This window comes from Saimiri boliviensis, chromosome 16, assembly GCF_048565385.1.
Source record: "Saimiri boliviensis isolate mSaiBol1 chromosome 16, mSaiBol1.pri, whole genome shotgun sequence".
Taxonomy (NCBI): domain Eukaryota; kingdom Metazoa; phylum Chordata; class Mammalia; order Primates; family Cebidae; genus Saimiri; species Saimiri boliviensis.
In genome coordinates this window covers 72,977,561-72,999,944 of record NC_133464.1, presented here as the reverse complement: position 1 = coordinate 72,999,944, position 22,384 = coordinate 72,977,561, and the positions used below count along the sequence as shown (strand labels likewise).

The 22,384-nt window shown below is 38.2% G+C and overlaps 1 protein-coding gene across 4 annotated transcripts in view; it reads right to left on the bottom strand.

Annotated features, from left to right (window-relative positions):
- Positions 1-22,384, bottom strand: part of DCLK1 (doublecortin like kinase 1) — a 350,533-nt gene that overhangs the window by 315,299 nt on the left and 12,850 nt on the right. For all 4 annotated transcript variants that reach the window (XM_039473245.2, XM_074387830.1, XM_039473244.2 and 1 more), the window contains exon 3: positions 14,212-14,558. In XM_039473245.2, the coding sequence (XP_039329179.1) occupies positions 14,212-14,558 (347 nt within the window). The remainder of the gene's footprint in view (positions 1-14,211; positions 14,559-22,384) is intronic.

The following is a 22,384-nucleotide window of genomic DNA, read 5'->3' as shown; positions in this document are numbered from 1 at the left end:
TTAGAAGAAATTGAAAGAAGACATTTCAGTAGCTTTCTCAATATTTACTCTCTTTTGACAAACCAGTGTAGCCTTTTTAACAGGGCAGTACATTAAGGTTAATGTGTGTAAAGACTGACAGATGACAGGAATTTGATAATTTCAGAAGAAAAGTATTTCAAAATTCCAGAGGGCACACTGATAGAGCTTAGCAATAAATTGGGAGCATTCTTACCAAAAAAAAAAAAAAAAAAAAGATGCGCCTGAATATTTTTTTGAGACAGAGTCTCACTCTATCTCCAGGCTGGAGTGCAGTGTGTGATCTCAGCTCACTGCAATGGCCACCTCACGGGTTCAAGAGATTCTCCTGCCTCGGCCTCCTGAGTAGCTGGGACAACAGGCAAGCAACACCACGCCCAGATAATTTTTGTATTTTTAGTAGAGACGGAGTTTACCATGTTGGTCAAGATGGTCTCAATATCTTCACTTCATCATCTGCCTGCATTGGCCTCCCAAAGTGCTAGGATTACAGGCCTGAGTCACCACGCCCAGCCACCTGAATTTTATATACTTAAAGTATTTGGAAAACACTATATGATGTCAGATATGACACTGTGGTTAAGAATGTCAGTCACCTTGACCAGATACTAATCACTTGGGCCAGTTACTTTTCCCCTGATTCTGCAACTGTAAAACGGAGATAAGGATAGTATCTACCCCCATAATACTGTTAATGTGGTAAAAGAGAGAAATTTTAGTTAGTGCCTGGCATATGGTAAACATGCAAGAAACACTAGCTGCTGTTCTACATTTATTGATGTTATTATGCCTCGGCTGGGTTCTACAAGATGACTTTATTCTCTTTTCTACAAAGGCTCACTTCCAGGGACAGCTCCAGTCCTTTACCTTCCTAGAATGCCAAATACTCAGCAATGTTCATGCAAACTGGAGAAAATGTTCCCAGCTGTTGTAACAGAAAATGTCTTCCAACTTTTGATTCATTACACAAGGTGTTACCACTCATTTTCTGGCACAGTGCTGGTGAGGTATCCCAGAAATGATCTGACACACTTTCTTCAGCTGATGTCAAACCAAATTATAAGGCAAATAGGACAAAGGAAAAGTCACAGGAACAGAATCCATTTACAGTGGGGCCATTCACACTGGTTCTGCCAGGTGAAAGAAGCACTGAGAAAGAGAGAGAGAGGCAATGACTTAAATACATAGGGTAAGCCTTCATTTTTCTCTTAAAAAATGATTTTAAGACCTAGAAAAGATAGCATCATTAATGTTGCCAGCCCTCAAAATAGATTCACATTTCCTCTTGTTCTTCCTCTATGTCTCTTGTGCCCCAAAATGTATGTATGTGGGTGTAAACATCTCCAAAGTCAAATTCTCATGCATTTTCATAATCTTGTAAAGTTTTGAAAATAACTTCCCTCTCTCTTTAACTGAGGGTAGAAAATGAATGGGAACTTTATACATCCGATTGCCAACACACCTCAATGGGAAAGTGCAGGCTCATACAACTGAGGGCTAGGATATTTAGTATTGATTTTCAGGGCTTCTAAACTATGCCATAAGCTTAGAGTACACGGACTAATTTTAATGGAAATCATTTACTAGCATGCTGGAACACAAAAGTAGGCTTTTAATATTATTTGTATTTTTCGTTTGTTTGTTTTTGAGATGGGAGTTTTGCTCTTGTTGCCCAGGCTGGAGTGCAACTGTGCAATCTCGGCTCACTGCAGCCTCCGCCTCCCAGGTTCAAGCGATTCTAGTGCCTCAGCCTCCTGAGTAGCTGGGATTACAGGTGTGTGCCACCACATCCGGCATTATTTAGATTCTTAACGTGCTTGAAGTGTTAATCCAACTATAAAGTAAAAACACATCTTCCAGTTATTTAAAGTCTGAGGGCAATGTTACTCACAGTGTTTCAGCAGCCACATTTCCAAACAGTACAAGGACATTCTCAAATAGGATGAACTATATCAATCATCTCCTACTTCCATGAACATACAAATGTGAAAATGCAAGCTTCTCTGGTAATGAAACTTGCAGTAAGTCTTCCCTTAGGATTCTGTCAAGGAGTTCTCCCAAGTCTTCCTACTACCCACTGAAAGAAAACTAAGGTATTCCCAATGCCTGGCACGGAATCCATGCTGAATAGATGTTTCCGCATCCAGCAAGTCTACAAGGACATGTACATTTTCAACATTAAAGGACATTCATGTTGAAAAGCTAAAGCACAATCATCTTAATAAAACCAGGTGAAACTCTTGATCTAATCTGGCAAAACCAAAGACAACTCTGTGAATAGTCTGTTCACCTAACAGGCTTTGTAACAGGTCTTTGTTTTTTATGGTCATTGTCAATAATTGGCACTCTGCACAATACAATAACGCATGAGATTAGATTTTCTCCAACTGAATGTATCGCAGAGGCATCAGAGCATGATCTTCAGAAAATTCTCCCTTTTCCTATAAACTGTTGCCAAATGCAGCAAGGATTTAATCAACGTATTTTTATTTCAATATACAGTGGCTAAGTCTACCGATTTGAAACAAAATGTAAATGAAGAGAAAAGCAATTTTTGCTATATCAGAAAATGATTGGCCAGGCATGGTGGCTCATACCTGTAATCCCAGCACTTTGGGAGACTGAGGTGGGAGGACTGCTTGAGTCCAGGAGTTCAAGACCAGCCTGGACAATATGGCAAAACTCTGTCTCTACAAAAAAAGAACACAAAATATTGGCCAGGCATAGTTTGCATGCCTGTAGTCCCAGCTACTGGGGAGGCTGTGATGGGAGGATTTCTTAGGCCCGGGAGGTGGAGGCTGCAGTAAGCCAAGGTTGTGCCACTGTACTCCAGCCTGGGCGACAGAGCGAGACCCTGTCTCAAACAAACAAACCAAGAAACAAAATGATGATGTTACCAAGAAAAAAAAATACAGTAAGTCTGTGCTTATTCCTTTCACAGGATACCAATCCCAGAAAGGGCCTGAGAAATACTCTAATTATACTCTTCCCAGGGCTGCTGTATCAACCAGTGACAGCAATGAACGTTTTACTGGTTCTTTGCATACAGACCCCACTTATTTCTAGAGCTCATTATTTTTCCCTAATTTAGAGCTACAACCTCAGAGATAGAGTTGAGCTTCCCATTAAAAAAGGCCCAGCTGACAGGGCCACTGAGCACAGTATGCCTGTTTGCAAAGCCCTGTCTGCCCTAAGTGATGTGCAGTCCCTGAATTAAGTAGGCGACACCAGCTCAGTCTCTTAACTTCCCAGGCTGTTATAAGAAAATCACTCAATTCTGATTACTAGGTGGTTCCTTCACTCCAGCTTATCCCATCCATTGTTGTTTTCCACAGTCAAGTCCGTTGTACATAAGACTCTTGGCCACTAAATCCCTGGGCATGCCTAGGAAATTATTATTGCTGGGAATTATTTTTAAAAGTTAGCCCTCCATATCCTGCACACCTTAAAAACAGCCCACATCTTTCTGGGCATCATCCATGTTGTGAATTGTCTCATGCGTAGGGACTCCACCTGATAACAGTTGAAGATCTGAAATCGGTTCTCAGGAGCAGTTAATGAATTCCAGTCATTCCCACGGAAGACACCCGGAAGCAGCACAGGGATCATATTCAGTTTGTGCAGCATATTGAGGTGAGATACAGACAGCTTCTAACAGCACGCGTGTGCACTCTGTGGCATTAATCGCTTCCTCCGTATCCGTGTTTCCACAGTGTTTGTTCAGCCTTCCTGCCTCAACCTAAGTTTATTCTCCATAGAGGAAGCCACCCATTCTCCACGGGAGGCAGCCCACTGAGGCTACATTGCAGTAGGAACACATTTCACACTAATGCACTGGCTGCTTTCCAGAACATTGTTGCTGGCAATCATATCTTGCCATCTGATGACAACATTGGCATGGAGAGGATGCTAATAAAACTGCAAAATCAGCTAAAATTAGTGTTTAATGCATCTATCATGCAACAACAGCCAGGGTTTGCCATTTTCAGGGCTTCAGATCTGATGTTCCATTCATACTCTTCGGTCTCCGGAGCAGCACTTCTGAAACTTTAATGTTAATATACACAGCCTGAGACTCTTGTTGAAATCACATTCCGACTCAGCAGGTCTGTGTGGGGCCTGAAGGTGACCTTGTTGCTGCTGTCCCGGGACCACTTTTGGTAGTGAGGTCTATATTTATTTACTTATTTTATTTTTAAATTTTTTTAAATTAATTAATTAATTGAATTAATTTATTTATTTTGAGACAAGAGTCTCACTCTATTGCTCAGGCTGGGCTGGAGTGCAGTGGTACAATCTCAGCTCACTGCAGTCTCCACCTCCTGGGTTCGAGTGATTCTCCTGCCTCAGCCACCCGAGTAGCTGGGATTGCAGGTGTGCACCACCACGCCTAGCTACTTTTTGTATTTTAGTAGAGACAGGGTTTCACCATGTTGGCCAGGTTGGTCTAGAACTCCTGACCTCAAGTGATCCACCTGCCTCAGCCTCCCCAAGTGCTGGGATTACAGGCTTGAGCCACGAGGCCCAGCCAGTAGTGAGGTTTTTAAGGACACAGATGAAGTGCATAGGATACACCTATGCACACAGCAGGACTCTTTACAACTTGTTTCTGTTGTATATGCAGTTTCTAGCTCCCAGACTCTCACTCTGAAAAAGCATCAGAAGTAAAACGTCTAATCTTTTTTATTTATTTATTTTTTAAGCTAGTGCTTATCCTGAGTTATTTTCTTCCTGGAAGTTTTTTTCTTTAATAAAAAAATCAATTTTTTGTTACTATCTGCCAAGTCAAGTTTAGTTTATGGTCTTCCAAGCAAAGAAAAAGAGAATAGAAAGATCTCTTGTAGGGGCACTCCTAGCCCTGTAATCTACTCGTCAAAAGATGAGCCACAGTTAAAACTAAGAAATGTCATTTAACAAATTGTAAGCATCTCATGAGGGTAGTTGCGAATACAGAAATCAACAAAGCACCCTCTTGTTTCTTCAGGATATTTTGGTCTCACACAGGTGTACAAACAGTTCTAATGCAAAGTAGAAGTGATTATCCACAGAAAGAGAACTACCTTGTGTTTTTCGCTCAGGGAGAAACTCATAAAAGATGATGGTGACTATGTTCTCATTGACCTAAAAAGCCTGTTACCTGGCATTTGCAAAAACAAGACTGGACTTATGGAATCAGACATATTTTGAAAAATATGACTTTTTTCTAAGAGGATTCTATACAGAGCGGATGAATTCTGAGACACTTTTAACCTCCAATAACTGATTACACTCAACAATACCTGGAGAATTGCTACTTTGCATGCTGTTTGCTTCTTGATCGGACTTTGGAACATGATTACTATCAGACATAACTTAGAAGACAGACAAAAGAGGCTCTACAGACAAGTCAACAGAGAGGAAAGCACACTGGTAAATTTGGCTTTAGGGGATCTGACCCTGGACAATGAAATAACAAAGTTAGAGAGGGAATGGTTTGATACGTTTCCCACATGAATGTGCAGACTATCATGTGAAGGTACCAGGAAGGAACCAAACCAAACAGAGTGGGATCTGAGGGTTTTGTTTGTTTGTTTGTTTTTAGAAAAAGACAGGACCAAATGTGGTGGCTCAGGCCTGTAATCCCAACACTTTGGGAGGCCGAGGTCGGCAGATAGATCAGTTGAGGTCAGCAGTTCAAGACCAGCCTAGCCAACATGGTGAAACATCATCTCTGCTAAAAATACAAAAATTAGCCAGGCATGGTGGTGGGCGTCTACAATCCCAGCTATTTGGGAGGCTGAGGCAGGAGAATCACTTGAACCCAGGAGGTAGAGGTTGCAGTGAGCTGAGATTGTGCCACTGCACTCCAGCCTGGGAGACAGAGCAAGACTCCATTTCAAAAAAAAAAAAAAAAGGCAAAGGAAAAAGACCAAAATATGAGTAAGGGCCATCTTCCCAACTCAACTGTGGGTAATTTTAATTTATCATAATATTTTCCCCATTTTCTTCTTTATGTTGATTATATATTAGTCTTATAAAGGACAAGGCCAAATAAAAAAATAAATCTCCCATATGTCCTTTTGTTTTTAAGGCATGTTGTTTACAACATAGTTCCTATTTAAAATTGGATTTTTAAAGTTCCATTTAATTTCTGAAACAGACTTCTTTCATTTAATTTAGTTTCAAGGATTTAAAAACTAATCAGGAAAATCTGCTGCAACATATTATACTCTGTCACCACAAACACCCTTGAATACTGCAGGTCTGTGTCTCTGCAATAATTAGGCCAGATTCTTTTCATGCACATCTCCTATTGGCCCATCACCAATTTTTAAATTCATGGGACATATTGATTAGCTCCTCTCTTTATTCACTGGATGGCTAAAGCAATGTCAGGAAGGTTTAGAGCAATTCTCCTGACTCAGACAACAAGATGTTTCTAACAGAATATCTATTGTTCCCCCACAAAATGAAACTGCTTTCAATAGCGAAAATGATCTAAAATTGGCAGATGCATTCTTTTTCTTTTCTACACTAGCATCTTTCATGAAGAAGTCCCAGCTAGAAACAACCACCATGGTGCTGTGTGCATGGAAGTGTAATGTGTCATCACACTGCAGAGGGCACCATCATCATTGACAGCTACACATGACCACAGCCCAGGATGACCAAGGCAGCTCCTACATGGCCATGACCTGTAAGGACCTTGCTGAATACTGGAGCCATGTGCTAATGCCAAGTGTATAGAACACAGCAAACTGGCCAATCATCCAGCCGCTTAGTCATTTAATCATTTACCAGGTCAAGTTATGAAGACTCAAAGGCCAATAGGACACCTTTCCTAGCCTCATCCTATAAAATTGAAAGGAGGAGACAGGCATTACAATAGACCAGCTTAATGAAGATTTGCATGGCTACATATGATGTACAGTGAACAGGCCCCAAGAGAGGGAGTTGTCAATTTTACATGAGGAAGATAGGAAATATTTCATAGACAAGGCCACCTTTGAGCTGAATCTTGAGAAATGAGTAGGTTCTTGCTTTGCAGAGCTGGGGTTCAATGAGATTACCTTCAATCATCAATGTAATCATCAATGTAAATACATATAGCAATGAGTCCAGTGCCAGGCACAGAGAAGGTATTCAACAAATGATAGTCATGGTAATATTACTTTCTTGGTGTGATAGATTGTCGATAAATAGATGCCTTTAAGGGATGACTTGTACCATTGAAGAAGAAAGTGAATAAAATATCTACATTGCATTCACAACTGACTGACAATAAAGGGGATGATGAAAATACAGTCGTTAGTAGTTCACATACTAAACAATAGTTTAGTCACAATGCAAACAATGCAAAATGACCAATTCTATATTCATGGTGTTATGCAACTACAAGGCTCTGACGTTTTTAAGAAAGCCTGGAATATGAGAACAGAACGGAGGAGGACTGATATTTTTAGAGGACCTACCATGTGTGAAGCCAAGGCTTTTATATACATATTTTGTCAGTTAATTATCACTCCAATATTATGAGGTATGCATTATTATGCCATCTTAAAGAAGAAGAAATTGAGATTCAGTTTATCTGACTTGCCAAGGGTCACACCACTAATGAGTATTAAAGTCAGGATTTGACTTTATATGAAGTTTCCCATTTCAAATTCCATGCTCTTTTTATTACATCATGAAGCATTTCCTTGTGAAAAGCCACATTTACAAAGGAAAATATGATTAGTCATTATAAAGGGATAATTTAAAATAGTGAGTCCCTTTGGCACATTTAAAATATATTTTTTTTTCTCCAAAACAACTTAAGTGTCAGCTTTTCCATTATAGCAACTACCAACAATTGGGTACCAATCCCAGTGCCCATGTGAATCGTTTCATTTAGTCCTCATGACAACTTATGAAACAGGCATTATTATTATTATTATTCACAATATACAGATAATGAAACTAAGGATCATCAGAGCATGAACTGTTTCCAATGGGAGGATAAATTTTACTCTGCCCAGAGTAGAGGACAGATTTAAACTCAGGTCTATAAGTCTATGGAACTAATGTAGTTTCTCTGTGTCATGTTATCTCATATATCTGTTTAATTTACAGCATACATAAGCAAATTTCCTCATTACAAGTAAATTCAATATACAGAAATTTTAAACTTAATTAATCAATAAAGTTGGGTAGGTTAACTTAATTTTCCAAGCTTGGATGAAAAACCGCAAGCTAGATTTTCCAGACTGAAATCTCAGTCCAGGCCCCAGCTGAATTTTTTTGTTTGTTTGTTGCGGGGATAACTGACGGACCAGCTGACTTTAAAGTCTAAGTTCTTTCTATCATCCCAACATGCTCCTGTTGGACAGAAAAGGCTCACAGGCCAGGTCAGGGCTCCAGCTGTCATAGAAGCAAGAGAAGTCACCACTAGAAGGCAATCATAAAGCCAGTAGACTCGTAAACATCCCCCAGATGCTCTCAACACACTATGGAAAGGGCTTTAGACGACTTATCTTCAATACCGCAGTGGAACAGTAAGAGAACTTAGAATTCCTATTACAGCAAGTTGGAATGCAACTTAGAGAAAACTGACTTTTGCTGAAATGAATCTAAGCCTTAAAATATACATCACTGCAGGTACTTACAACTGATCACATCCTCAAAGGAGCTCAAAGTGGAAAAAAAAGGGATTTAAATCTTCCCAATTTGAAGGCACTAATATCTACATAAGGACAGGTATAACTCATAAGTCCTGAAAATTGACCAAAGATATGTGACCTAAAATAGCACATTCTATTCTGAACACTTTAATTCTGCAAGTGAAGTGTCATAATGATTCTTAAGCTTCTGTTTCTTTGAAACCATCTATTTCCATCAATTCATAGCTCTAATAAATCATGAAGATGGTTTAACATGTGCTCTGAGCTTTTGTAGAAAATTTTAATTTGACATTTTGAAGTGTATGCTAAATTACTTATATCAACTGTTTTTTACTCCAATTGCAAACAAAACTAAAATGTATTACATTCACTTTTACTACATAGGTAGTGTAGCAAATCAATAGTACACACTCTTTATACCAAGAATAAAGGGTTTTAATACGCTGGCAGAAGTTAATTAGAACTGTTACAAAAAAGTTCTACCAACAAAAAAGGAAAAATACCACTGCTACTAGCAGCTACAGAAAACCTCCTTTTTCATTCCAAATAAATTCTATCAGATTCTAAATTTCTTATACTTTATCTGGAATCCTCTAGTTTTTCACATTTTCTATGGTTATCAACTCCCATAGCCTAGGTCAGATGTAAATAATGTGTACCACTTTTTTAACATGTAAGAGGAAGACATATCTTAAATGCTGTAAATTCAAGAGTGGACCAAATTATTACTTATTCATTTATTTGTTTTTTGAGACAGTCTTGCTCTGTCACCCAGGCTGGAGTGCAATGCGTGATCTCCGCTCACTGGAACCTCTGCCTCCCGGGTTCAAGCAATTCTTCTGCCTCAGCCTCCCGAGTAGCTGGGATTATACGTGAGCACCACCATGCCTAGTTAATTTTTTGTATTTTTAGTAGAGATAGGGTTTCACCATGTTGGCCAGGCTGGTCTTGAACTACTGACCTCGTGATCAGCCTGCTTTGGCCTCCTAAAGTGCTGGCATCACAGACATGAGTCACCGCACCCAGCCTACCAAAATATTTTTACTTCAGATTAGAACTAGTTATTAGAAGCCAAAAGGAAGAAAATAAAGACCATTTTGTAATATCCTATTAATCATCATTACCATTTCCTGCAATCAAGTAAACTCCTATATTAAACACCTAAAATAAATGGTGGCAATTATTATGAGTCATTTACAAGCATCTTTTGAGCTTTATGTTTATAACAGGCAATGAGGATACATGATCAAAAGATACAGAGAAAATGTAATAATAGATAAATTTATCAACATCTATTGGGATGTCTTCAAAATGGCAGTTACAATGCTTTCTCATAGTTTACCATCTAAATTAGTTTATGGCTACCCTTACTTCAGTTGAGTAATATCTAATGTTTTCCATACTGGGAAAACAATACATTGTTTGCTCACCCTAGCATGCTAGCAGTGGTAGATTTTATAAAGTACATGGTAGGTTTTATAAAGTGAAATATCTATGAGGTAAAAATATAACATCCCTCAATTTTTTTCTCTCTACTAAAGTATGCTGCAAATGTTATACCGATCTTTGATGCTGAAAAGTAGATAAGATAGGGATGTGCATTTATTTTCTACTTAAAGAGCAATCTAGTTTGTTATTACTATATTTTAGTGGGAAGGGGATCATTGGGAAGTGCCTTATCTATGTTCTTTATAGTATAAATCACCTACTTAGACACTAGCTGTTCTAAGACTTGCAGTTCTATGTTTCTAAGGAAGGATTCAAGAACCACAGATTTAGCAGATTTAGCAGCTCAAGACAGCCAGACTTGCTTTTCCATAAAAGGAGTCAGGAGATATGCAAGGGTATCTTTGTAGCAAATCTGGTAACTTTTAGGCTTATTTTAAGCACTTAAAAAATAGTTATACTCCAAATGTCCTCTGGAAGTTAACTGCTTGGCAGGTCAAGTGAATAACCCACAGCAAAACTCCAACATCCAGAGCTTGGACTTGGGCAGGAGGAAGAGACTCTCAGACTCTCAGATCCTGCAAATCCTCCCCTTGGACGTGGGTTCAGGGGACGTGATTTTAACTGTCAGCTAGAAACGTTCCGTTTTATTCTTTGGAGGCCTTTAACCAAGGCCCAGATTTTTAAAAAATACATCACTGAAATTAAGGCATGGTAAGTGCTTCCTTGAACTCCCAGCCACGCCAGCAAAAGGACTGATGACCTGGTAAGCAGTCACCCTGACAGTTGCAAGGAAGAGGAGGAAGGTCAGGGCAACCATTTACTGAAGCTTCAGTGCCCCTGAATAAAAGAATGGAGTTGAATCATTAGAAAGGATTTGCTCACACACAGGCTGCTTATGAACCACAGCGGTCATCTTGGCCAACTTGTAGCTTCCTACAAAATCTTTTCTAGATTGTGCAGCCTTCACAAAATGTTGATTTTCTTATCTCAGCCTAAAAACAGCAAAAAAAAAAGTACTGTACAATGAACTCTTCGCTTAGGGCTAACACAAACCCAAGAGGCAACTGAGCAAAGAAGTGGTGGTAGAAACAAGTGAGCACTGCACGTGGTCTGTGCCCTCCAGCGTCCACCGCCTCTGGGTAACGTATTAAGCAGTAGGTTCAGGCTTGCATGATTCCATTTTCCAAAATCCCAGCATCAACAGTTCCATGTGACGGATACCTCTGCAGGCTGCCTGAAGGCACTCTACAAAACCATTTCCTCTCTACCTATTTACTCAAAGCACTCAAGCAACTCATTTTTTAAACAATTCTATTTCCTCAACCCCAAAACATGAAATACTTTACTGGGCATTGGAATTGCCATATTGTTTATGGAGTTGATGTGAGGGTTCAGTTAAACCATTTTTTAAAAAAAGAGGTGGGACAAGTGATCTTAGGGCGACATCTCGTATGTGGACTTGGATGCCACCACAGGCAGGCCAAGGTGGTAGCAGTGCAGTACCACCCCATCGTGGCCAAGCATTATTCCATAGCACAGCATGGGGGAAAGTGGTTTACTCCCAGAGGATTATCAAGCCTCAGTCTCTGCCAGGTTGTCAAAAATTCTACTCTAACAAACTGCTTATGGGGCAGATTTCTCTTCTGAGCCAAAGTGATTCTAAAGACTCCTGGGGTCTATGAGGAAGCATCTTTGTTTCCACTGGGAACCCAAGGAATAAGTCTATGTTCTTTCCACTTTATCATCCAATTCCTCTGCAGCTTTTAACTGCTCCTGCTATGAAGAAAACCTGCCAACAGGAGGGGAGATGCCACAGCAGCAAACTGAATGCTTGACAAAGAACAGTTGAGTACAGCAGTCAGCAGAATGACTGCAGGGAAAAAATGTACAGAGCAGAAATGTTTCAGATGATATTCTTTAGATACATTACTCGCTTGACAATTCTTTCTCAATGCATTTACATCGGTTTGGTGCTTTCACATAATCTGCGATGGTACAGTGGTTACCAGCACCAGCTCTGGACCAAGGCCAGTTTAAATTATAGCTGTGTGGTCTTGTGCATGTTTTTAACAAGTTCTGGGCCTTAGTGTTCTAATCTGTCAAATGGGAATAATAAGCAAGCTATTATGAGAATCAAACATGCTAATACATGCAAAGCACTTAGAACAATGCTCAAAAAAGCTGTCATCATTATAGTTCAAAATTGCTTTTGCGTGTATCGCCATAGTTGACCCACAAGCACTCTATAAGACACAGGTAATCTTTTTATCTGTGTTTCACTGATGTGGATACTGAGGCTCAGTTAAGTGTGTTGCTAAAAGCATAAGGAATCTATGGCTGAGCCAAAACTTAAATCTTGGTCTTTTGACATTAAACCTGGGATTACTTCCCATGACCTTGGATTATTTACATGTAAACCACAGCGAACTAGCCACTATCAAATATTGATAGTAGACAAATTCAGAAAGGAAGAAAACAGTTGAGAATATCATACCTGTTCTAGGGATTTATTCCTGAAATAAGCAAAACTAAATAATCGGCTGATGGCCAACTTTAGCTAAAGTGATTAAAGCTGATCTTTAGATTCAGTGTAGCTTTTCAGAATTCCCCACATTCTGAAGTGAGGTGGGGAAAGAGAACATTTATCAATATGTATTCTTTGCTCTAATGAAACTATACAAATATTTATTTGAATAGGTAAGTATTTATGAGAATAGATAAACTCCCATCTTGAGAAAATTCAGAACTATAAGATGTTTAAATCACTCATTAGAAATGGAACCAGTGAAGGGCTTAAATGTGTAAACGTAATGCTTGCTATCTTAGTGCTAGTATAATTTACAAGCCATCATGAACTTTCTCGTCATTGACCTATTGATGACATTTAGGCTACAGACTCTTAGATCTAGAAGACTAGATCTCATCCATTAAAGAATCTTATCCATTAGAATCCTTATCCGTATGATACTTAGGGCAAGAGTTATAAGACAAGCAGAAGATAGTAAATACGAATGAACAACTGGCATGTATTCCTTCTTTCCTAATGAATTTTATAAGTTAGAGCTTCTGAATGGATCCCTAAGGGAAGTATTCTTTTATGACTAATACTCTTTCTAGGATTAGCATCTATTTCTAATTCGTGAAGTCTGAATGTGCTACCTTCAAGAATTTGTAGGAGTCTTCTATTTAATAAGATCAATCTCTTAATTCATAAATCACTTTGATTTTAGTATTTACTACACATACAAATCATTCAAATTATCCCCTAAATTAGAAAAAAAAAAGCATTTTGATAGCACAACATTAAAAACTAAACTTCCAGCAAAGATAGTGGGCTCAAAAATATAATCTGGTAAACTCTGAATGACTAGCAAATCATGCTATCCATATAATCAATGTTTTTTTAATTCAACTCACCATCAGGGTTCTGTCAAACCTTTACAAAAGTCATCCACCCAAGAAAATGAAAGGTGATGCTTCCTTTGGGTTCATCTGATCAACTCACACTAAAATGGCCACCCATCCAAGTTAACTGATGTTCATTCTGTACCTAAAACTCTCCCTTTTAATACTGAAAAATACAAGATGCATGCTATTCTAGAAATATGCCTTTAAAGCTATCCAGATGGAAATATGTCATTTCTTAGATATATATTTTAAAATCTAGAAAATATAAGTAAATCTCACTAGTGAACAGTACAAAGACTTAAAATCATAAAATACTTAGGTCAAAGAAATAAGTTAGAATATTCCCCACTGGTCACAGTTTACTTCCACACCTCAGTCATGCCTAATGCTATAAGATGTATGAGAAAACTGAAAACAGACTGAAAAGAACCATTATGTTAAGCAAATAATAAATGAAAAAGTAGAAATCCTTGAGTAATTATTTAATCTTCAAAGATATTTTTCTTACTTTATTCCTGTGAATAATCCTGCTCAACTCAACCTTCCAACTGTTCTGGGTCCAGCAAGTACGTATTTGTTGATTAAGTGACCTGGGTCCTTTAACAACTTGAGTAAAATATATGCTTTAGCCACGTATACCCTCCGACTCCTCAGTTCTTGCCTTAAAGTCAAAGTCACATCACAACAAGCCTCTTACCTGTTTCCCATCCAACGTGTACAGGCGTTTCACCACTCCCGAATCCAGCTTGATGGCATCAGTGATATCAGTGAGGACCTGCTCAAAGGAATGAGCCGTTTTCTTGTTCAGCAGAATCCTGACAGCTTTCCGTGGCTTCACGCCACTTCTGATGATGGTGACCAGCTTGGGCCGAATGAAATCCTTATTCTCTCGCACCTCTGAAGGGCTCCCTTTGGCAGTGGCCAGTGAAGACACCGCCCGAGAAGCCGAGGTGGTCTTGACGTTCACCGACCAATTGGGGTTCACGTTCTTGGTGTACTCCAGTTTCTTGAAGGGCTCTATTGAGCCACATACATAGCTCTCTCCTAAGGAAGAGAGAAATATATTTAAATTTACACTAAAATATATCTATTTCTTTTTTCCTGCTTATCCTCCCTTTTGCCTTTTCTGCTTAGGGGCAACAGCTAGCTCTGACTTTTCAAACAACGGAAGTATGATTAATAAATAGGGAAAACGAAAGATTTCCGATTGCTAATCTGATACTGTCAGCGAGAGAGCCACATCCTGGAAAACAAAACAAAACATTATTCCTCCATTTCCACATCTTAAGGTTGGTGATAGAAATGTTGATCTGCTTGAAAAGACCTTGGAGAAGTATGAAAGTGAATTTAAAATAAAAAATATTCTTTAGGAATTAGAGATATTTAAATTTGCAGAAAATTTCAAAATTGGAAGTATCTACATTTGCTACCTGAGATAATGTAAACACTAAGAATGAATCAGAATATGGCATCTTAAAGTAGTCGTGTAATTTACAAATTTTTTGAGAGTTGATGCTAAAGATTTTGTAAAGCCCAGTAAAATTCCAAAAGCAAGCTAACAATCCCCCTTCCTTTTCTCTTATCTATATAGTGCTGATCACAGTGATCCACACATACTATAAAGTCAACTTATACTTGTTCATAAGTAAAAGGTTTTAGAAGTGTTCAATATACAAACTACAGCTTCAAAAATGAACTCATAAATAAATATAATCAAATTTTTATTAAAAAATGACCCCTTAGCAGGAAATCTTTTAATGAAAATAACCAGACTATTAAGTAGATGTGGATCACACACAAAAGAAAGAAAAATATGAACCAAGAAACAACTGATTGTAAAATAATGAATTCTAAATATATATTTCATAAAGTTAGGTCAAAGCATTTTGAAATTAAAGATTTCATAATGGCTGTTTCTGTGTTAATAAGTTTTTGTAACTAGGAATAGGTAAAAATGCTTAAAGACCTTCATAATTGCAGGTGAAGTGACCTAGGCCTAATATAACACAGCCCACTGGCTTTTATCTAAGTCCTTGTATTATTTTTAAATTAGCAGTGCAAGCATCCAAGGCCACAGAACAAGTAGTCATATAAAAATAAGTGAAGCAACCCAGCATGGTGGCTCATGCCTGTAATCCCAGCACTTTGGAAGGCAGAGGTGGGTAGATCACAAGGTCAGGAGTTCGAGACCAGCCTGGCCAATATGGTGAAACCCCATCTCTACTAAAAATACCAAAATTAGCCAGGTGTGATGGCATGTGCCTGTAGTCCCAGCTACTCGGGAGGCTGAGGCAGGAGAATTGCTTGAGGCGGAGGTTGCTGTGAGCCAAGATCACACTACTGCACTCCATCCAGCCTGGGTGACAAAAAAAAAAAAAAGTAAATAATAACTGAAGCACACTTTCAAAAATTAGAAAGAACATGTTATTGAACACTTATTTTGCAGATGTTCTTAAAACATCCTCTAATGTGTATACATACACATTATGCCTCACTAGAAGTTGTATGAATAGTGCAAGTTTAACCAACCCCCTTTCTATTCACCTGGCAGATCATGACTCTTCTCAGCTATGCCTTTCTCAAGATTTAGCCAAATAACAAAACCCATACATATTTTTGATATTTGCTTAAATCCAGAGAAAGGCACATTTGGGTACTACAGAAACAGTGTTTTGGGAGGTTTCATGGGGTGATTGAGGGAATGTGTTCTCTTTCCGGGTCCACAAGGGGGCGTAGTTTTAAGGGCAAGAACTTCCCAGCACCATGCCCCCCTCCCACGCCTCTCCATCTGGGAGATTTAACAGTTTCTGTTTTCATTTTCGCGGGCGTGGGAAAGAATTAGAAGTCAATCACTCCAGCGGAAGTTTAAGGGAACTCTTTTCATTGGCCAGGGGGCTTAGAGAGGGAGGGAGTTTCTCCCAGATTAAAAGTCCCTGTCTCCCTCATCTGGGTGGATTTCCCGCTGTGGGGTCCCCTTCCACTCTAGTGGAAGCTACTTTTCCCCTCCTGGATTCCATACTTGGCTCCCCTTCCACATTCTTCGTGGAAGCTCTCTCTCTCTGATCTTTTTCTCTCTCCTTATTCTCTGCCTAAGTTACTTCTCTGCAAAAACTCTTTGGGGTCCGATGTTTTCTTACGAGCGCACCTGCCATGGTCCCCTCTTCCATTCTTGGGTAAGTGAGAGACCAAAAGGCTGGAAAAACTTCCTCTCAGGGGAGCAAAGCACTCCCTTGCACCCCAAAACCCACCAACATGATAACCTAAACATGATAGTGGGAAGACAGAATTGGAAATTCAGGCTCAAGACCTGACGTCTCCAAGCATGTGACTTGGGACAAGTCCCTCAGATTTCTGGGTGGTGCTTTGTTTATCTATAAAACAAAACCCCACTAAGTTTTTATGAAGATCAAATTAGAAGATGGAAATTAAAGTGATCTCAAATGCAAACTTGCTATTTAAGTAAAAATGACCTGAGGCTACATTACTCTGATCATGCAGTAAGCCTGAAGAAAAATTCAAAAACAAGATTACTAGAAATCGGTAAGCAGATCTTATATTGAACAGGTAGTTACCAGTGGACACTACATTGGGTCCATGTCAATGTGAGGATGCCCCAACGCTCCCCAGTGAGACACACAGCATGTAATTGAGCTGGCAAAGCCAGCCTTTGTCAGAATTCTGTGCTAACTGAACATATACAATTGTCTGATTATTTGTAAGTTTATGTACTAAGCTAATTAAAAGCAAAACAAAGATATAGAGAGTTTACATTTCAATAAAAACTAATATATTAAAAATATATATTAAGTTAGAAGAGGGAGCAATTTTAAAGAAGATAGCAACATGGAATGAGTTTGTTAAAAGAGAAAAGAAACACTTTTTAAAAATATTTTCTTAGATAAAGCACCCGGAAAATGTTTAAAAGCATAAAAAATTCTCCAATGACAACTCTGAGAAGGTGTTGATGGTTTGGTTCAAGCAACAATGATGAGAAGAATTATGTGTTTAATCTGTGCTCTAAGTGTGAGCCTCCTCTGCCTAGATAATCAGATTTAAAGACTGGAATGAGAATCTTCGAGAAGGATGTGAGACTCTAGTAAACAGATGACACTATGCTAACAGGAAAGCAACTGCTAAAAGAAGGAGAAGGAGCTGCCACCAAATCCAAGATCACACCACAGTCATTGAGAGTCTGCAACACTATTCAGGAATTCAGAAAAGGCCCAGATGGATTTCCTTATGCTAATAAATTTCCATTGATTTCTTTATGCTAATAAACTTCCATTTTATTGTGCAAAGAAATTTCCATTAAATCTATTTGAATCCATGTCTTAACTATTTTTACTGTAATCATAATACTGAACTTCTCTCTGCCACAAGAGATGTGGTTCCCGCTTTAACACAGTTAATGTTGGTTGTATGTTCTGATTTTTTAAAAAATACCTTTTCAATTAATAGGCTAATCATCATTGATTATTATAAATTAACAAATGTGATTGTTCTGAATGAGAATAATACATAGTTTTGATTTGGTCAAATAGCTCTGGATATCCAGTGTTCAATCTCTTTCTTAATGTGACTGGGAGTTAATAGATAAGTTATAACCTTGTTTAAATAATCATTTTTAGGGTGCATTCAAGTATTGACATGAGGTATGTGTGTTAAGTGCCACTCAAAAATAACAAGATAGGGTCAAGCATGATGGCTCACACCTGTAGTCCCAGTTACTTGTTGGGAGGCTTAGGTGAGAGAATCACTTGAGCCTGGGTGAATGAAACTGCAGTGAGCCATGATTGTGCTACTGCACTCCAGCCAGGGCAACAGAGTGAGATCCCATCTCTTATTATTTAACAAACAAGAACACAAACAAATAAACAAAAACCCCACAAGATAAAGTAAGCTTATAATTACTGTAGCATACTTCCTCTTACATATAATAAGCCACCTCACACCCCAAAGTATTTTGGTATAACTTCTGCAACAATAAAATAAAAGAATTTATCTAAAAAATAAACAAACGACAACAACAAAAAACCCTAAAGCATATCTGAGCAAAAGAGCCCAAAATTTGTTTTGAAAGTTTTGCATTACTTCCTATAGGTGAACTTGAACAAGGATGGCATGATTGTAAAGCTCTTAGAGGTGGTACTGGAAATTACAAAACATAATAATTTGCTGGTTTGTTATCATACAGCAAATTTGCTTTTTTTGTTTGTTTTTTTCAAGCCCTAAAGATTCTAGAATAAGACTGAGTCTCCACTTGAAATTTAATGTTGTGGTGTCTAAGACACCCCAACAAATAGCAAGAACTGCTGAAGCAGCATCTGCCTGAATTTTGTTGTGGCATTTACAAAGGCCAAAAACTAATCTTTGTTTTTAAGCAGAGAGAGAAATAAAGAAAATGACAGTTTTTTTTAAAAGTCAAGGAAATAAAGCATGAAAATATGTTTAGATTCAACTAATATTAAAATGTCAGAATATGGTAATTTCTTTTCTGAAAAATATCAGTATTTTCAGAAAGTTGGAGGATGAAATAATATTTAAGTAACCATATTAGATTATTTTTAAGATACTGAAGAGTCCTTGTTTAAAAAAATCACTATGTATTTTTATTTTTATGTATTTTTATTTTTTTGAGACAGAGTCTTACTCTGTCACCCAGGCTGGAGTGCAGTGTCATCACCTCAGCTACTGCAACCTCTGCCTCCTAGGTTCAAGCAATTCTCCTGCTTCAGCCTCCTGAGTAGCTGGGATTACAGGCATGCACCACAACACCCAGTGAATCGTTACAGTTTTAGTAGAGACAGGGTTTCACCGTGTTGGCCCTCCTGGCCTCAAACTCCTGGCCTCAAGTGATCCGCCCATCTCGGCCTCTCAAAGTGCTGGGATGACAGACATGAGTGACCACATCTGACCTGTATTTTTAAATGATCATACTTCCCATTATTCTTCAAAGCATAGAAATACATTTTCTCTAATAATATTTATTATTTTTAAAATCTGCTAAGTTAAATCTACCTTCCCATTAGCTTCCATTATGACATTAGAATATTTCCACTTAAAATGAATTCCCTAGGCATTATAAAAAACGAACAATGTGGTACCAGTTCCCTGAGTGACTGTCCCTGTGATATGTCAGCTATAAAACTGTTCCTCCACAAGACTCTATATTGGGGGATTCTACAAATTTGCCTCTTATTATGGGAGTGTTTTCATCGGCTAAGAGTTGTGACTTGTAAATTCTAGTTCTGACATTACTTAACTTCAGTCTGAAAATGACTTAATCTCTGTCCTTCACATTACTAGAGCTGGCTGTTACCTCCTCTAGGCTTTCTTTAAGATCAATATGTGGCATATTCAAAAGTATTTCAAGTGAGGGATATCTGTAATATATTTCATTTTTCCAGAGGATAAACTTTCTGATTAAAAACTCTGGCAATTAAATTTCATTATTGTAAGTTATGGCAAAAACTCAAAATATATATTGAAACCCCTGCAACTGAACTGAATTAAATTACATGAAATATTGTTTACGGAATAGAATATCATAAAGTGCCTTCTGAATATTGCATTTTATGAGGCAACTCAGATATATACAGCAACATTTATAATCTACCTGGAAGTCACTGGCTTAAGATGATTTTCATAGAGCTATTAAAGGCAAGAAAAAAGATTTCCCAAAGGTGCTTATGGGTCATTCTTTCACAGAAGTCTTTCATAATATAATAGAACATAAAAGTAAGCTTATAGAAAATGAATTTGAATGTGTATGTCAGACCTGTGGAAATGTCAACTTCTCAAATCCAAAGCAACAGAAAAACAACATGAAGGAGAAACATGAGAGAGCCAAACTTTTTGAAATTGAAAAGTAGAGACTCTTTTTCTTATTTCTTATTATAATAAGCATGGGTTATTATAATTTACAAATACACAAGGTACGAAAATAGATAGCAAAGGATAAAAACAAAGAATATGTGAAAAACACATGGGAAGATGCTCAAACAGTAAACCAAGAAATGCAAATTGAAGCAGATTTAAGATGTACTCTTGTACCTATTATAATTGCAACAAAAGAATAATGGAAATAAAGTGGTGTGGAGGTTGCAGCAACAAAATAATACAAGGTACTAAAATATATGACAAAGGATAAACACAAAATAAAGCGTAACTAGAAAACATCACTACAGACATTAAATTGGTAATAATCTCTAAAAACAACATGGAAAACTCTTGGAGCCATGAAAATGTTTATACCCATAATCTCATTGCTAAAAATTTTGCCTTATAACAGAACAACAAATAATAAAACTGTGACAAGTACATACAGTATTAGCAATGAAACCTAAAAATCAAAAACCACCTCCTAAATCCTGAGTCATAGGTGTAAGACCTAACTTAGCCACTCTGGGGAGGGAAAGAAACCTACGCCAGGAGCCTATCTTCAAATAGCTTAGAAAGCAAGATGTGTCTATGAAAAGATTCCACCACAAGGCAGTAAGCAATATGCTAAGTAAGTGGTCTAAGCCATCCTAATTCAGAGGAGAAAGAAATCACTTCCCACTTCCCATTGGGCTATCAATGAAAGGGAAATAGAATTCACACAGGCCTTGAAAGCAAAGGTAAGATGACCATTGACAGAAAACAGAGAGGACAGCATTCCAGATAAAAATAAAATACTAACATGCTCTATTGCACAGTACAGAAAGGGATATTCTGTGATATATTAATATATTGTCTCAAAAAAATTAAATGAAAATGGTTCCACAGACACACAAGTTAGATAAAATTGAATCAAGCAACAAGGTCAGAGTTTTTACACATCATCAGCCTTGGGTGATAGACAGGTTACATTGGCTGCAGTGTGAATGAGGGGCTGAAGTGAACATGGGGAAAGAGAGATATCCCCTGGAAAGTCATTACAGTTCACCAGGAGACGAGGTGAACTGAATGTTACGTATCTACACTAGTGACAGAGGAGTGGATGCTATGAGGAGTACTTAGCAGATACAACCAGCCAGAACTGGCAGTTGACTGGCTATGGGTTCTGAGGGAATATGGGGCAACAAAGACATTGAAGTGATGGCACTGACGATTCTCTTTGGGCCTACTTTCCATACACTACAATAGGTACAATTAGAAGGGGAACAGGTTTGGATTAGGCAGTAAAGAAGGAAATTAACTTGGCTGTACACATATTAAACTTAAAATTCCTAGAGGCCAATCAGTTGGAGATTTCCAGCAAACAGAAATAGGTGATGGAGAAGAGAGAACAAGGTGAAGAAATGTCTTAAGCAGAATCAACAAAATTTGGTGATGGCTTGGATTTGAGGGAATAAGAGAGAAAAGAAGTTAAGCTACGTGATGTCTTAGTCCTTTGGCTGCTGTAGCAAAAGACCATCAGCTGGAGGCTTATAAACAACACACATTTATTTCTCACTGTTATGAAGGGTGGGAAGTGCAAGATCAAGACACAGGAAGATTCAGTGTCTGGTGAGGGCCCACTTCCTCACAGATGGTGCCTTCTTATTGTATCTTCACAGGGCTGAAGGGGCAAGGCAATTTTTGGAAGCTTCTTTTATAAAGCAATGAATCTCATTTATAAAAGCTCCAGTCTCATGAACTAATCACCTAACAAAAGCCCTATCTCTTAATATCTTAACAAGTGAATTTTGAGGGGGTCCCAAACATTGGGACCCTAGCAGGTGGTAATACATGCTGGAACATGACAGAAAGAATGAATTCTGGAAAGTGGAAAAGCATGAGTCCACAAGTATACCTTTTGAGTTTGAAAGAACTAAGGAAGAGAAATAGTTATACATATCCAGGTAGTTGGAGTGCAGAAGGAAGATCGGATTTGGGAGTAATAGGTC